The sequence below is a fragment of the Stegodyphus dumicola genome, chromosome 8 (assembly GCF_044657685.1).
Source record: "Stegodyphus dumicola isolate Sdum_Otavi_A_Nest chromosome 8, ASM4465768v1".
Classification (NCBI taxonomy): Eukaryota; Metazoa; Arthropoda; class Arachnida; order Araneae; family Eresidae; genus Stegodyphus; species Stegodyphus dumicola.
The window spans coordinates 8,491,548-8,508,709 of record NC_140775.1 but is presented as its reverse complement, the minus strand read 5'-3'; the positions used below and the strand labels follow the sequence as shown (position 1 = coordinate 8,508,709).

Below are 17,162 nucleotides of genomic sequence, written 5' to 3'. Positions count from 1 at the left end.
CAATCTGGTAGAGGGAGAAAATGAGTGCATTCAACGGTAGTTGAAGAAGTAGCCAGAGCATTACAGGAGGGCTCGGCCGGCAGTGTGCAAGCGTGCAGTGCACGAGGAAGTGCCCGAACATTGGACAGGCCTACGAGCGTGGTGCTGCAAATTGTATGGAACATCCTGCAATGCTATCCGTACAAAATTTGCCATGTGCAGGAATTGCTTCCGTCTGACCTGGCAGTAAGGGAGACGTTTGCGTTAGAATTCAGAAGTGGATAATGAATGGCCGTGGAAAATTTTGTGGACAGATAAAGTCCATTTCCATCTGACAGGGCATGTCAATACCCAGAATTGTTGAATATGGGCAATAGAAAATCCACTGGCAACCCACCCCGTACCACTTCATCCTGAAAAGGTCATGGTGTGGTGCGGCTTTACGACATCATTCGTCCTACAGCCATATTTTTTCAAGCAGACGGGTGCTTCCGATCCTGTTACCGCAACCGTCACTGGTCAGAGGTTTACATCTCTTCCAGCTCTGCAACAGCGTGGATGTGTCGATGAAATAATTTTTATACACGATGGCATTCCTCCGTACATTGCACATCCCATGAAGCAGCTGCTGTGGTGCCATTTCGGAAATGCTCGAATTATCAGCCGTCATTTCCCTACAGCCTGGCCGTCCTGATTGCCTGATCTTACTCTGCGTGACTTCTGGCTGTGGGGATATCTGAAGGACATTGTGTTCCGTGCTCCAATTGCAAATTTAGTGGAATTAAAGGCATGCATTCCTTTCAAAAATGACATCATATTCATCAGTGGTTCTTTTTTTATAGCGTTTTGAAACTTAAATTTTTAATTATAATCCTCCTGAAGTTAAAATTTGCGTTTCCCAGCTTTAACCTACCTTATTTCTTAAGGGACACTACCTATGTCACTAAGGCTATTGCCACTCATTATTAAGAGTATTATCTAATTTGATTTTGATTCATTTCACTGAAATATTAAAGAATGTCTTTTAATTATGTACTATTCACTGGAGTTGTTTCTTTCCTCGTTATCCACCATAGACATAATGTTAATTCGGCAATCTATTTCACTTTGAATTCATTAATCTAGGTAAATTCTTTTTACCTTCTTTATATTCACCTCACACTTCTTACTCTATGTTCAATTACAAATTTTTCATAATTATTAAAATTAATTAGTTATTTGGTAATTTTTGTTTTCCTGGTTCTTTTCAGAATATCATAACTTTGCTAGTAATGTTATCTAATTTTGTTTCTTTGACTATAAAGTCAGAGAACAGTTCAATACAGGTTTTTCTGTATTAACATTAATTGCAGGAAAGAACTAACTTCTTATCATTAATTTCAAACTTTATTTGTACTCAGGTAAGTACAATATTGTTTACAAACCTCCAGTTTCTGTGCTTCTTACAAAAGGATTTTCATATAGAAGATACACACCTAAATGACCCACCAATACCCATCTCTAAAATAGACTATTCGAAAATTGACATTCTAAAACTAGACCTTGATTCAATTGTTCTCCTGGATGATATTAACCCACATCCACAATTAGCACCATTGAATTCCTCTACAAACACAGAATTTGTAGACTCTGAAACATTCAAACTCGCTCAAATTCAACATAGACCTTCTTTACTGAATAATACGGTTACTGAGTCTGAGTTAGTTTCAGCATCACCTATTTGTACTTCAGAATTTTTTCATGTAGACAATCATAATTTAAATACTGACCTTGCACACACTGTTCTCAATCTTATTTCCACGTGAGTGGCCAGGGTTAACACTTCTTTTAACAACATCTTGTGTCACCTCGAATGACAATGTGGCAAGCATAAACTTTCATCTTTGGATCTGCAAACATTGAGCGAATATTTATCAGATATACGAAATATTTTATTTGAACAAGAAACCAAGCTTTTAGAATTTTCAGCCGTGAGTTCACTTGAAAAATGATTCACACAGGAGCTTCTAGGTCTTCATGGAGAAATTGCCTCTTTACGACCACTTAACCATCAATACTATTTCTAATCCTCCAAATCTTCCGTCTACAGTGAGCACAGATAGCAATCCAGCTCAAGCACATAGTACTTCCACTGTCCCAGAGAACTATATTTTGAACCTCACAATTTACACAAACTGGTAACTCAGCAGTAGATTCAATTTGTACTTCCCCTTCAGAACATTTCATTCATCCTCCTACACCTAATTTCCACACCATAAGACCTACTTGTACTTCACAAACAACAGACTTAATAACTCTTTCAGATTCTCACTCTGCTAACAAGCTTGTTAATCAAAAGAACACGGATTCGCGTATTCCTCCCACACAATCTCCTGTTCGTATTACCAATAACACTCAGCAAGTATCTTTTGCATTAACAACACTTCCGAATTTTGTATCGCTGCATCCAAGAGACTCTAATTGTCTAATTTTAAAAAACACAAGAAATTTGGGAACAACTCAAATCTGTATCGACAACATTTATTAACTCCGCATTTACACAAACACTTTTCGAAAAGTCAAAGAAAACATCATGAAGACTACGTATATTCAATCGTACGAATACAATTAATAACTCTGAACTTGCACCACCAGGACAAAATACAGATTTCACATTACTTTTGTCCTCAAAGGATTCACTATCTCCACAAGCACTTAGAACACAATTGACACAAGCATTGGGTCGTGAACAATTTGTTCTTGATTTTCGCGAGATTCGATGAACATTAAAAGGTGACCTTTTGGTTTGTTGTGTGGATCAAACACAATCGTTTTAAGAGAATTATTGACAGTAAACTCCAGTCTCTTGAATACAATTACATTTCATAATCCAGGACCACCACACTCAACAATCTTGGTCTACGGTGTACCAGACTCCCTAGAGGAACATTATTTAATTAGGCAATTTCTTTTAACTTTCCAAATATAACAGAGGACAAACTCCACTAACAACGATATACTAAATGTTTGAATAATATTCTTAATTAGATAATAGAAACAGAAAAATAATCGGCACAACTCTTACTTATAAAAGGCAGTGTCAATATTGCTTCAGTACATGTATTTATTCGTCCATTTATAAAAATTATACGTTGTAGAAATTGCCAGTCATTTTCCCACCTTAACTCAACTTGTAAAGTTTTACCAGCGTGTTCCAACTGTTCAGAGCAACATTCACAATAAAATTGTACTGCTCCTCCGCGGTGTATTAACTGTATATGGGCCAATTTGGGTCACTTCATATCAAGTGTCTTCTAACCTCTGTCCTACTTACAAAGAATATTTAAAAAATCTAATGAGATTTTGTTATAGAAAATAAATTTTTCGATCATGTTTAATACAACTTCCTCTCTCAGAGGGACACAACTCCCCATTCTTATTCACAAAAACGTTTCTTTACTTTTCACAACTAAACGTTCTGCTTCTGTGACCTACCATTTTTCACAGATTTTAGTAGAAAACAATATAGATATAGCATTTGTTCAGGAATATTATACTAACCAACAGGTCAACCAAACTCTTGGAATTTTTCAATCCAAAGATAATCACGCAGCAATTATTTTCAATACATCACTTCCATACACACTCTTTATCACAACACACAGTTTCAGCAATTTTACAGACAAAAAAAAAAAAAAAAAAAAGCCTTTAATAGTCTCTTCAATTTACCTTCCACCACATGCAAACACAGACAAATTACTTTCTGAACTGGATTCACCTTTCTCATCAATTAGACTAAACACACACTTTTTAACCCCTTAACTGCCGCGGGCGTATATATACGCCTTGCTCAGCCGATGCGTTAACTGCCCCCCAGATGCGCAGCCGATGCGTTAACTTTGCGAATAATTTTAGGTGTAGCAGCGCAAAGCAAATGATAGCAGTTTGGAAGGACGTATATATACGCCTGGGGCAGTTAACGCATCGGCTGAGCATGGCGTATATATACGCCCGCGGCAGTTAAGGGGTTAATAGCAGGCGACTTTAACGCATCAAACACTTTGTGCACACAGATGGAGCACATACAGATGATGAATGAAATTTCAGGGTGCTAGACTTTGCAGCATCTAACAGTCTGTCTTTAATTAATAATCCAGACTCCAGTCCAACCTTTTGGACCTCTCATGCAGAGGGCTGGATTGATCTTACTCTTAGTAATACAACCTTATCGGTTTGTATTTCAGATTAGCAAGTACGGACGGATATACCAAGTCTCAGTGACCATCAGCTGATTACAGTCACACTGAATACCACAATCTTCTTTCAACATATCCAACGTTTCAAAATAGTTGGAGCTAATCATTCTAAATTTATAAATCAACTTGAACCAATGGTTCAGCACCTGATAGCAGAATTTGAAAATTGTAAAACATCAACTGACTTAGACTCCACATATGAATACTTTACTAAAACTATTTACGAAATATGTTTAAAAAGTTTCAAATTTTAAAAACCACATAATTACACCAAACGTCGCAAACTACATGCATTGCATAGGCAAGCACAAGCATGTTCTGATGATCACCAACGAATTTCATTGTTTACAACTTATAAACGTAAACAGGCACTTTACAAATGCACTACCACTAAAGCAAAAAATAGTTCATGGTGCAACTATTGTACTTATGTAACAGAATCATTTGAACTTGTTTATAAAATGGCAGTGGATAAGCTATTCCGACCAACCAGACTCCCACATAAATTATCACCAAATTCAACAACAACAGAACACTTCTATCAGACCATTCTACAACAAGTGATTGGGGAAGATTCAGTATCGACTGACCAACCACAACATGCTGAACAAAGGAAAAATTTTCAAATGCCATTAACATCTGATTCAGAAACTAATATTAAACCCCATACAAAATATGAATTACAACACATTATTCGCACACTGAATGTCCGTAAAGCTCCGGGACCAGACTTATTAGATAATGACATCATTTTTATTATTTTTGCATACTTCCCTAAATTAATCACAGCCTTTCTTGATACGTGTTGGAAATTTCAACATTTCCCAAATGAAACTAAAATAGCTGAGGCAGTACTATTTCTCAAACAAGACAAAAACTCCCACAGAAATACTATCATACAGACCTATCTGTCTACACCCAGCTTTTGGCAAACTCTTAGAACGAACAATTTTAATATGCATTAATCATTTTCTATCCACAACAAACTCTACATCTCTATCAATACGGCTTCAGAAAAAAACTTTTCAACAGAGCACTAAAGCACCTACTCACAGTGTTAGAACGTAACAAAACTAATGATTTGCACTCCTTATCATTTCACTGGACACCCAGTGTGCTTTTGATGCTCTCTGGTGGCCAGACGTATATCAATCTTTTAAAGACCTCAACTGTCCACCCTATTTCCTACATTTCATATCAAGTTATTAAGATAATAGACGAGTGCAAATTACTTCTGCCTCTGGCCCAGTTATAAAGGGCATCAACAGAGGTTGCCCACAGGGATACTGCTTTGGACTTTTATTCTGGATCACTGTGGCCAACTCATTACTTACCTTGTTTTCAGAAATGAAGGATGTTGATCTCATCGCATATGCTGATGATTTCCTACTATTGTTCCTGGACATTCAGATGTAGCCACCAATGCACAAATCTATTTAGACCATTTCCAAACTTGGGCTACTTCCCATAAAATTAAAATTTCACCCACAAAAACCGAAGCTATGCTAATTGGATGAAGACGTCCCATCTGAAGGAACCCTCCCCCCCAATTAAAATCAATCACTTATTTTACACAATTTAAATAGCTAGGAATCATACTAGATTGCCGAATGTCCTGGGTACTACACCTCCAATATCTCCAACAACGTAGTAAACAGTTCATAAACTCACTACACCGTGTTTCCAGACCTACACGGGGCGCACCTTCCTCTTATTTAAAACTTTGGTATCGTTGTTACTGAAAGAATTTTCCTATATGCTTCTTCAATCTGGAGCACGAATTTAACGCTTCGAAATGGCAGGAGAGATGGAACTCGTACAACGTTGGACAGGGTTCGTAGTGGTCCTTACAAGTGCTTATAAGTCCTTATATTTGAAAATAAAATATAAAGCCCCTTATAGGTGCTTACTTTTTCTTTAAAGCCCTTATTTTTTGTTTCTAGTGCTTATTTTTTGCTTTTAGTGCTTTTTTTTTAATCCTTAGTTTTTAATGAACGCACATTTTCCCCCGTACCAAAGCCGAAACTAAATAAACAACTTTTCTTCCTTATATGCAACGTCAGATTGTGAATCATACTCCCGAAAATAGCTTTCCCCCCTTTCCTCTGCATTAACGTAACCTATGGTGCGCGCGAGAGTAGAGACAGGTGCACGTCGTTCTATTGGCCAAAGAATTGCGAACACGTAGAAAATTCTGATACATTCGGTATTCTTTTCCTCCCACCCAAATACTACACACATTTGAATTTCTATCAAGATTTTAATAATTTGCATTCTCGTTCCGCGTGGTCAGTTCATATTCGTGTTTATTATGATCGTTATGCTTATATTATGAGCATATGTATGAATATTTATAATAATAAAGTTGCAGTAACTGCTAAAGTATAGATAAACTTCCAAAAATGGGTGTGTTTTTACACAGATTAGCTTTCTAAGGAATAATATTCGGAATGGCTTAAATAAAAGGAAAGTAATCGAATAGTCAAAATAATTCATTTTCTTTGCCAATACATAATACAGTACGGAGATTGGTAGTTTCTCCTCAAAATCTCTAATATTGAAGCAGCGGACTTTTTTTTTTCACTGTCCAATCTGGATTGAATAGGACTAAAAGTTTTTGCGGTCTACGCAACCCAAGCGAAGATTGATTCTATTTCGGAAATTTAATACAGTCTGTTGAAAATTAGAATCAGAAACGCCCCAGATTACTAATAGTAGTTTAGATCTTTTCCTTTATTTAGTTCTTTTTTCTCCGAAAACCGGCAGGTGTTGATTCCGATTGCGTAATATCGCATATGGAAGAATTATGCCGCACGTATTGCGCAATAACGTTTGCGGTATTTTGCACTGATAATTAATTTGATGTTCAGTCTGAGACTTGTTTATGAACACTTAAAAGAGTTTTACTGTGCTTTCTAAGCAGAATATTTCTCAGTTCCGTTGGTTTTTATATGATGCACATATCGAAATGTCAAAATAATTTATCTAGCTTAAATTTAAATGTAAAGAATGGCTACAATCTCCCCCACTCCTCTTTTTCCAGTTACTATCCGGAATATTCGGGAATTTCCGAGTATGCAGATTAGTTAAGCTTTTACTGGTAAAGGATGACTGAACGAAGCAATTTCCCGTCTTCTGATTTCAGAAATGTGCCTCTTTTTTACTTAAATTTTGGGATATATGTTAAGGGAAAACTGTTATGCAATGAAAATTTAAAAATGTTCAGAATTTTGATTTAAGTTAAATTATTTAAATATTAATATGAGTGGAAAAATAAATTGTATTTATTATTAGGTGCCAAACGAATACAATTAGTATGGCTTATTATTATTTATTTTCTATATTTTCAACTGAAATATTATCATTAAATTTTGTAATATAGTTTAGTTCTGCATAGTTTTTTTTTTCCTCTCATTGTAAACTAATTCTGTAAATTGAACTGTCATTTAAAATTAAAAAAAAAAAAAAGTTAATTGTTTTCCATTGTTGAGGTAATGCTCATTCTCTTAATAAATATTGCATTGCTCATATTTTAAATTACAAGTCTAATTTTTCTTTTAAGGTTATGCAGTTGTGTCTAATATAATTAGACAGGTGCTTATTTTTTCCTTAAAATGTGTTTGAAAAGTGCTTATAGGTGCTTATTTTTTTAACTAAAATGTGGCTATGAACCCTGTTGGACGTAGAACTTTTTCCATATTGCCTGAGGTCTCCACATCATTGCAAAGTTCATCTTCATATAGAACATGGGCATCGCGATGCGCAATGAACTGGAAATTGATCTGTCAGCACTATCCTTATCTTCAGGGCAGATGTTTTTATTTTATTCGGCTTATAATTCCTTACTAAATGTAGTATTTCATCTCGATGTACTCCGTCTTTGATATGATTTAAATCAAATTCCTCGTCATTATAAATATCACAAATACACATCAAATAGTTTTCTGGTTGCAATTTTCTAATTTCGACTATGCGTAATGTATGCTTTACGCATGCACACGTTGAAAGAAATGTTTAATAAAGTAAACAAATAAATATTAAGCCTCTTTTTTTTTTTTTTTTTTTGTGTGTGTGTGTGTGTGTGTGTAAATTTTGATACTCTTTAGATCATAATTGTTCTTCATTTCATAAAATACGGTGTTTCATATTTTTAATTTTTTAATTTCTGCATGCCATCTTGCCAAATTTAAATTGATGATCTGTAATCCGGAAAAACCGATAAGCCGGAATCGCCGAAGTCTCGACGATTCCGGATTAAAGACTTTTGACTGTATTTGTAATTGTTTTGCACATAATTCAGTATCATGGTATACTTATTGTAAAGTGATTTTTTTTTGGATATTTGTCTTACTGAATTCTGCATTAAATAGGGTTTCCAGCGTCCGGGATGAACTGAAGATTTGGCGCCCCCTGGATGCTGCGGCCCGGGACAGCTGCCCCTCCTTGCCCCACCCTAACTACGCCACGGAATTTGAGACTTAATTCGATTCTATAGAAAGGTCCTCTGACGGAATCAATATGTGTTGATATGAATGATACTTGTATTGTTTTTGGTTTTAAATAAATAAATATGTATATCCAATTTGTCCTTCATTGATTGCATTTCCCAATTTCAAATACGTATCTTAACTTTTCTCAAATAATTTTACACTTAAAATAATAGTAAAATTGATTTAACATACTTCAGATGGTGGTAATAAAATACATGTTTAAGATCTGGCTGTTGCTGGTTTTTTTTTTTTTTTTTAAGAATATATATTTTACTAAATATCCTCTTCCTTAATAAAAAGGTAACGATGCATAATAATGGCAAGTTTACAGTTGATTAAGACTTGAAATCCCTAAATTTACTAATCATGTTTTATTTTTGCAATATCAGTTTTTAACAAAATTTTCTATTTACACAGATTTGTTTAGTAATTTTCTGGTTTTAAAGGCAACAATGCATAATGGCAAGTTTACAGTTGATTAAAACTTAAAATCCCTAAATTTACTAAACATGTTTTATTTTTGCAATATCAGTTTTTAACAAAATTTTCTATTTACACATATTTGTTTAGTAATTTTCCGGTTTTGATCTTTTTAACTTTACTATAGGATTGAATTTCATAACAGATAATAAACCTGGAGTATGATTTGAATACTCCAGGTTTATTATCTGCCTACGCAGTTTCAATATGTGAAGTATCATGAAAACTTGGAAAATACTTTATTATTTTTTTGATTTACCCAGTTATTTTTAATACATTTTGAAATATGCACTGTATCAATAATAATAAGCAATGGCCTGGATTTGTCAACAGGATTTGGATAAACAATGCTAACTTTAGGTGGTTCTGAAAACAGAGACATAGCCTTTTTATTAATTGAATTATTGTCGGTGACAACAGCAATAATTTTAAACCCAATATTTTCTAATCTCACTACAATTTTTTTTAATATAAATATGCAAGTTATTTGAACCAAGCGTTTTCACCGGCAAAATATGTACATCCTTATAAACGGATAACAGGCTATGAATCATGAAGATTAGCATGCACTAGATGCAGCATTTTTACAATTATATGCCATTCCACACAAATTACCACCTATAAATCAAATGCTTGATTTAGATGAATTTCATCAATTCTTTAAATAACAGGCAGATCTTTTTCTGATAATTCTTGAAATTAAAATTTTATGTAACTTAGGAATTTTTGATCGAATTGTTCATTTACTGGATGTATCTTAAAATCTGAAAAAAAGTTTTCTGTGTGGTCCGTGGATGTGGCATAATAATATTTTACGAATTTTGAATAAAATTATATGCATAGGGTGAAATCGTGTGAAGTAAAGTAGAAAATGTGCGGAATACCTACATTGTTGTTTTTCAGAATTAAAGTTTGATATTTGCTCAAGGAGAAAATTTATTTCATTGCTTTTATGTGGAATTCTCTCTTTTTAAGATCGTCATCAATTAACAATTTGTAAATGATGTTGAATATTTTCCTCAGATGAAGCATTAGAGACAAATAGGTCTACTCTCTCTAAATATACTTGAAAGATATATTCAAATTACAATCGATAATTAGCGATTTTAGAATTCTTGGATGCTTGTCATTAGAAATATTAAGAATCATGGTATGAATGGGCCTGTGTATCCAGTTATTTGGTAACATTACATTATCAAAAAAGTTTTTTAGTTCATCTCAGTTATAAAACATTTGTTTTCTTTTATACTCTCCCTTTTAGTGCATCTCTTTCTCTTTTAATCTTTGGTGAAACACTGGATTCCCTTGATGAAACACTGGAGATAAGATGACTTGGACCATCAGGAAACAGACTTGGAACTGCTCCATTTTTTAAATGAGGATATGAAAGTGTAAAACCACCTTCTTTCCAGTTTTTTCATCAAAGAATTCAGTTTGTTTCAGAACATCATGCTGTTTGAAATGAAGTTCACACACCTCTGAAATACAAAAAAGAATAAAAAATCATGCATTAAAGTTTAAAAAGTTATAAAGTAGTAAGCATTTTGCCATCCTTCTAAACACATGTATAGACCTTATAAGTCTAATCTTATCTAATCTAAGCGTATGATGTGTACACTAAAAATTACCGACTTTAAAAAAAAACACTGGAAGAATACAGATTTTAACGGTCACCCAAAATGGTTTTATTTTATTTTTATTTAATCATGGTAAAGCACTCAAGGGCTATCTGCCTAAGAGAATGGATGCCTTTGTGGAGGACATTTAAATGAATTTAGCTTGTATACATTTCGGAAAAACCACGAAAACATCCAAACAGCCAGCCCGTTCACGGGGATTCGAACCCCGAATTGAACGACCAGCGTTCAGCAACTTTGCCACTTGGCTGCTGGTGGATCCAAGAAAGATTTTACGAAGGTTTTTTACCCTCTCGCAGTCTGCTCTTGCACTCACTTCAACTAACTTTTTTTTTTTTTTCCTTTTAGCTTTATTATTAAGCATAGTTTTCTTTGCACTTGCACTACATACAATTCAACAGCACAATCACAATTTTTTTAAAAGCTTAACAGCAGGATATGTTTAGAATTTCTGATGTAGTGTTAAATGTTAGCATACATTTTTCTATCTTTAAGTCACTGTTTTATTGTCTGCCACTGACTCTTAAGTATCCCATAATGATCTAGAAATGGACACAAATTCAGTAATCTACTACCATTAGGAATAGGAGCACCTCTTTCTAGGCACTGGATTTCTGTGACAAATGAAGTCCTTTGAACGCTTTTTCACAATACACATTAAAGCACTAGAAAGTTCCCTGGTTGTCAACGTTCCACGTGTAACATGTAATGGACGCCTGGTGTTATGGGAGAATCTCTTGCACCAAGCCACTACTCATAGCAATTTGTTGTAAGATGAACAATTATTGATGACATATAAAGGCTCAGAAGTGTTAATAAGTGCACATATTTCACTTACTTCTGGTGTTCTTAATTCATGAAGATACAGTTTTTCGGTCTCCTCAAGGATATCATCTTGGCACTCAGTCATAACAGGTTGTAGAAGAAAAGGTGGACCACACCACCACAGTTTACACAGAAGTTTGACCGGATCAGCACCTCTTGATATGAGATCTGCAGTGTTCTGCTTAGATAGGACGTGATGCCACTGTTCAACCACAGATAAATTTTGGATGATTGATATTTGATTCACAACAAACACAAACGTTTTGAGATCTTTACACTCCTTTCTTAACTATGCCAGTGAAATGGTGCTATCAGTCCAGAAAAAGGTTTTAGAAACCTCTAGTTTTAGTGCACTTAAGACTTCTCATCAATTTAACCAATAGTACAGCAGCAAGGAGTTCGGTACGCGGTATAGATATATACTTTAGAGGCACTACCCTAGATTTACTAATAACAATCACCATAAGAATTAATAGATTTCACATAGATGACCGCTCCATATGCCACTTCCGAAGCATCAGCAAGTCCTTGTAACTCCACACTCACAGACTGTTCATTCAGAAGCCAGCTTGAGATCCTGATAAGGTTTACAGCCTTTAAGGAATTAAGGAAGTTTTTCCACTCAGCATTTTTCTTTAAGGGAAAAGTGTCACACCAGTTTAATTTTAACAACCACAAATTTTGTAATGATTGGACCTATCAGACTTAAGGGATCAAATGTTCTAGCTATTTGAGATAACACAGCTCATTTCGTATATACTTCACTTTGATCTATAAAATCAAATTTAACACAGAACAATCTGCTAGTGGTTTCAAAATTATACCTAAAGTTTTAGTATCATTAGTGAATGAATAATCGGGTTCCGTAATCACATCAGACATAAGAAATTCATTATTCGCTGACCATTTGTGAAGCTCCATGCCTCATCTATCTAACAAAGATATAAGCTGTTGTTGAATGTCCTTAGCTTTATCTAGACTATTAGCTCTTGTTAGGATGTCATCCATGTAGACATCTTGTTACAACACAGAAGATGCTAATGAAAAGTCATTGGCTTCATCCTTAGCTAATTGCTGCACTAATCATGTTGCTATAAAAGGCGCACTGTTTGTGCCAATACGTTACAGTATATAATTCATACACTTTTACTGGATCATGCATTTCCGCTTTAAATAAAATTCTCAGTAAATCTCGTTGGCTAGGATCCATCAGTATTATCTGATACATTTTCTTGATATCTGCTACAAAGGCGAACTGATGTTCCCTAAATCTCAGCATGATGGCTAACAAATCATCCTGAATTGTACCTCCGTTAAACTGTAAACAATTTAATGATTTTTCAGTAGAAGTTAATGCTCTAGCGTTAAATACGACTCTCAAGAGGGTACTACTTGATTCAGGACGAAATGCACAATGATGCGGAATATAATATTTTACATCCGGTTCTTCAGATTGTATTACTTCTTGCATATGAGCCATACTTAAATACTCTTTGATAAAGGTTTTATACAGTTCACAAAATTTAGGCTCTTTACCTAAACGATTCCACGGAGAATTTAACGGCATTTTTTTTAGATTCACAAAGACACGCCGGGTCTTTCTTTAATGGCATCTTCATTACATATTTTCTGGTTTCAGTCCTAGAATAGTTTTTGAGAAAATCCTCTTCACAAATTTCTGCTTCTTTACTCTTAGAAATCTCAGACTCTCTCTCTCAAAACACCCTTACTGCTCTATCTAACTCCAAATTATCTGTAACAAGCCTCTAGAGACATTAGGTATTTTTTGGAAGCAGGAAAGATGAAAAATGAGCAACGCCTTCGCCGGGAATCGAACCACGGACCCCTGGAATACGCGCCCGCCCAGCATGCAGACCGCTAAGAAGGCGGGAGAAATACCTTATAAGCCCACAATATAAATAACTTTCTCCTTTAGGAGGAAGAGTCTCACTTACAACATAGCCAAAAAATCTACTTTGTAATCTTAAATTTGAATCCTGAAGAGAAATTTGACCTGGTTTTCAAAGCTCATAGAAATGTTCTACACCTATAAGAAATTCAATTGGACCTGGCTCAAAAAATTTGTTATCTGCTAAACTGATGTTTAAACTTAAATCAAAATTCTTGTCTTTATTTAAAATAGTTGCACTAACTAGATTTTTTTTATTCAGACAAACTATTTATTCCTGATACAGAAATGTTAGTCTTTTCTCCCTTTAATTGAAGCAAATCTGGTAACCTTTTGCTCATAAAATTTGAATTGGCATCGACATCTAACAAACCTCTAACTTTAAAAAAGTTACCCGATGCATATACAAACAAGTGTGCTCAGTAAGACAGCCTCTCCTTCGCGAGATTGCACGTTGTTTGAGAATAAATGTTTTGATCAGTACTGACTTTAGCTTGCAGAGGTTCAAACGATGGAGTCGCAGCGTCTAAATTCGAATGAATATTTTTATTTTCATGACTCACCACCTGCGAAACTATCCCTTTGTTTATTTTTTGTTCGCGAGGGAGATAAAGAGTCACGTGATGTCTCCTTTTACAAATACCGCAAGATAATTTATTGCTGCAATCAATTACTTTATGATTTTCTAAATAGTTGAAACATAGATGTTTCGATTTTACTGGCTTAACTCTATCGTTAGCTGTCATGTTCTTATAACCAGGGCATTTGTACAAAGGATGAATTTCAAAATACATTTCGAATTTTTTACGTAAGTTAGAAAAAGCTTTGACACATTTTTAAGATAACTGTTTTTATTACTCAACCTAGAATTAATTATCCACTACAGATTTTCCCTTTTATGTATAATATAAATCTATTTCCTTAGCTTAGCCAATTCTACAGGTTTAAACCAGGAATTTCCTTGCCTTGCGTTTATAAAACACGTAACCTCTTTATCAAGTTTTGACATATTTTATCAAATACCATTAATTGTTTTAATGTTTCAAAGTCGGTTACCCTTCTCAATTTCAAATAATAATCCCAACTTGTAGGTTTAATCCATCTAAATTCTTTTTGCAACCCGTTTTGGGAAAGAAAGAGTCCTTACGTACACATGTCACGCAAAAACATCGCACAATTGCATTTGATAGCGATCAAAATGGATATTTTCGTTGAAATATGACACCTGAAAATTTTTGCGACTACAATACTTCCTTTATTTTGTAAAAGGAAGTAAAAAGAGACCTTTATTCCTTTCGTATATACAAAAGTCATGGGAAAAAATAGTCAAAGTGGATATGGGAGCTGTCAAAATTGATATTTGCATTATAATATGATATACGAAATTTTTCTCGATTACAATACTTCCTTTACTTCGTGCAAGGAAGTAAAATTGATTTCTGCTCCAAAAGCTTTCTGTTATTTAAGAAAATATTAATATCGGCGCCATGTTTCTTCATCTACGACGAGCTCAAGTTTTCTTCTCATACATATTTTTCAGTTTAAGTTTTGGACTACATTGTATTTTTGCCAATGTTAGGAATGTGAAACAGCATACTGGAATTTCAAATTCAGAAGTTATTCGGAATGCAAATGCATTTTAAAACTGAAAACATTCGCAGGTACATAAAACTGTTAAAACTGCGTGATTTGGGGGACGAGAGTCGGAAATAATTGCCTAATTGGTACGCTATGTCCACTAATGTGGGGGGGGGGGCTTTATATTTGTCTTCATTAGTAGTGACTTACGGATCGGTGACGATCAAAGGATCCATTGGGGGTCGATAGCCGAATATACACCAGTGATTGTTCGGCATAGTTTAGATCCCATTGATTACAAAATAATTATTAATATTGTAAAATTCATATTTAATTGTTTATTGATATAAAACTGTAAGTAAGGAAGAAATTATATATACAAGAAATATAAGGGGAAATGTTAAAAAAATTATTTAATACATTTTGAAAATCAATAACAATATTGGTTTTTCTATACTCTTTCGATATTTTATGCAATAAGAACAAGAAGCTGTTACCGACCAACTTTGTTGACTTTTCCCTCTTCTTAATAATAAGAAGAAAGCTTTAGTCAAGTCAAATTTACTACGATAAACAAGAAACAGGCTGAACTAATTAATTGAAGAGTTAGGTTAAGGAATTTTATTCCTAAATTATTAAAAATATTGCATCTCGACATCAAGCGCGACCACAACATTAGCTAAAAACGAAATGCTCTCAAAACATGTATGTTGTGTGTAAAAAAATAAAATAAAATAAAATAATAATAATAATAATAAAATAAAAAAAAAAGTCTCTTTGGGTATAATAGGAAATCTGAAAACTTTCAGACTTTTTTTTTAGCCGAAAGGGGCAATTTGCCCAGAAGGGCTATTAATTTCGTTTTGGCATTTTGCGTTTACGGTATTTCACTTTTCAAGTTGTTGCCACCAAATATTAGGGAAAAAGAAATTAAATAATGAAGAATCTGCATGAATGTATGTATGTTTCTCGCACTGTAAAAAAACAACGGTACCTAGAGATATCTAATTTTGTGTAACGTAGTCCTCCACTCGAATATGTTTATCTCGAAGCCCAAATTTGGAATTTGAATTTGTTTTATTATCTATTTAATTATTTGTAAATTTTTAACGACTTTTTGGTTAGCAAACTTCACGATTTCAAAGGGAGCAGTGCCAAAACTGTATGGGAAACATCAACATTTTTATCTCCAGCGCGCGACACGGTGTATCAGAAATTCTAAAGCTATGCTCTTTTTAAATTATTTTGTGATAGTATTGTTGAACTGAATTTTATGGTTTAAGTGCGAAGAACTTAAACCATGACGCCTGTTTAATAAATAAAAGTAACACACAAAAAAATACCATTTGGGCGTAATATAATATTTGGAACCTCTCAGACTGTTTTTGGAGCGGGGCACTGACATTTTTTATAATACAGGAGAAGTAAAAAATGAGCAATGCCTTCGCCGGCGTTCGAACCTGGAGCTCTGGAATACGCACCGAGCCTGCTACCGTTACACCACGAAGGAATGCAGAAAAAAAGGAAGAAAATACCTTATAAAGTGACGGGATAACCAGATTTGGAGAAGTTCTGTTTTAGGTCATACTGCACCATATGTAATAAATTCTAGAAAAATCACCTAATTAAAAATTTTATCATTATTGTTTTAAATAAGGCTGAGAGTTTTGTTTTATAACCTGCAAAAGTGTCAAAACTTAATAGGAGATACAATTTTGAATGTTGGAATTTGAGAATTTTAAAATACTGGACATGCAAGAGTTAAATTTTAAAAACTGGGCGATAATCAATGAATTACGTTAAACAATGAAATAAACTAACATATTCATTAAAAATATTTTCTAGTTCAAATTAAAGTAAGTTATTTAATGATTAATTGAACATGCTGGAATTATTTCAACGGCACTTCAGCCTGAGAATTTAATATTTAGCTGTCAGTTCAAATGAATTACAAAACATATCCAACAAAAATATCTTACAAGTACTGAACTTTAGATTTCAGGCATCACAATATTATGATCGTTTTTGC

At 34.1% G+C, this 17,162-nt stretch overlaps 1 protein-coding gene across 1 annotated transcript in view; it reads right to left on the bottom strand.

The window, feature by feature from the left end:
- Positions 1 to 8,131: 8,131 nt before the first annotated feature.
- Positions 8,132 to 17,162, bottom strand: part of LOC118189853 (speckle-type POZ protein B-like) — a 38,857-nt gene continuing 29,826 nt past the window's right edge. The window contains exon 2 of the mRNA XM_085821556.1: positions 8,132 to 10,662. Within this exon, the coding sequence (XP_085677682.1) occupies positions 10,556 to 10,662 (107 nt within the window). The 3' untranslated portion in view covers positions 8,132 to 10,555. The remainder of the gene's footprint in view (positions 10,663 to 17,162) is intronic.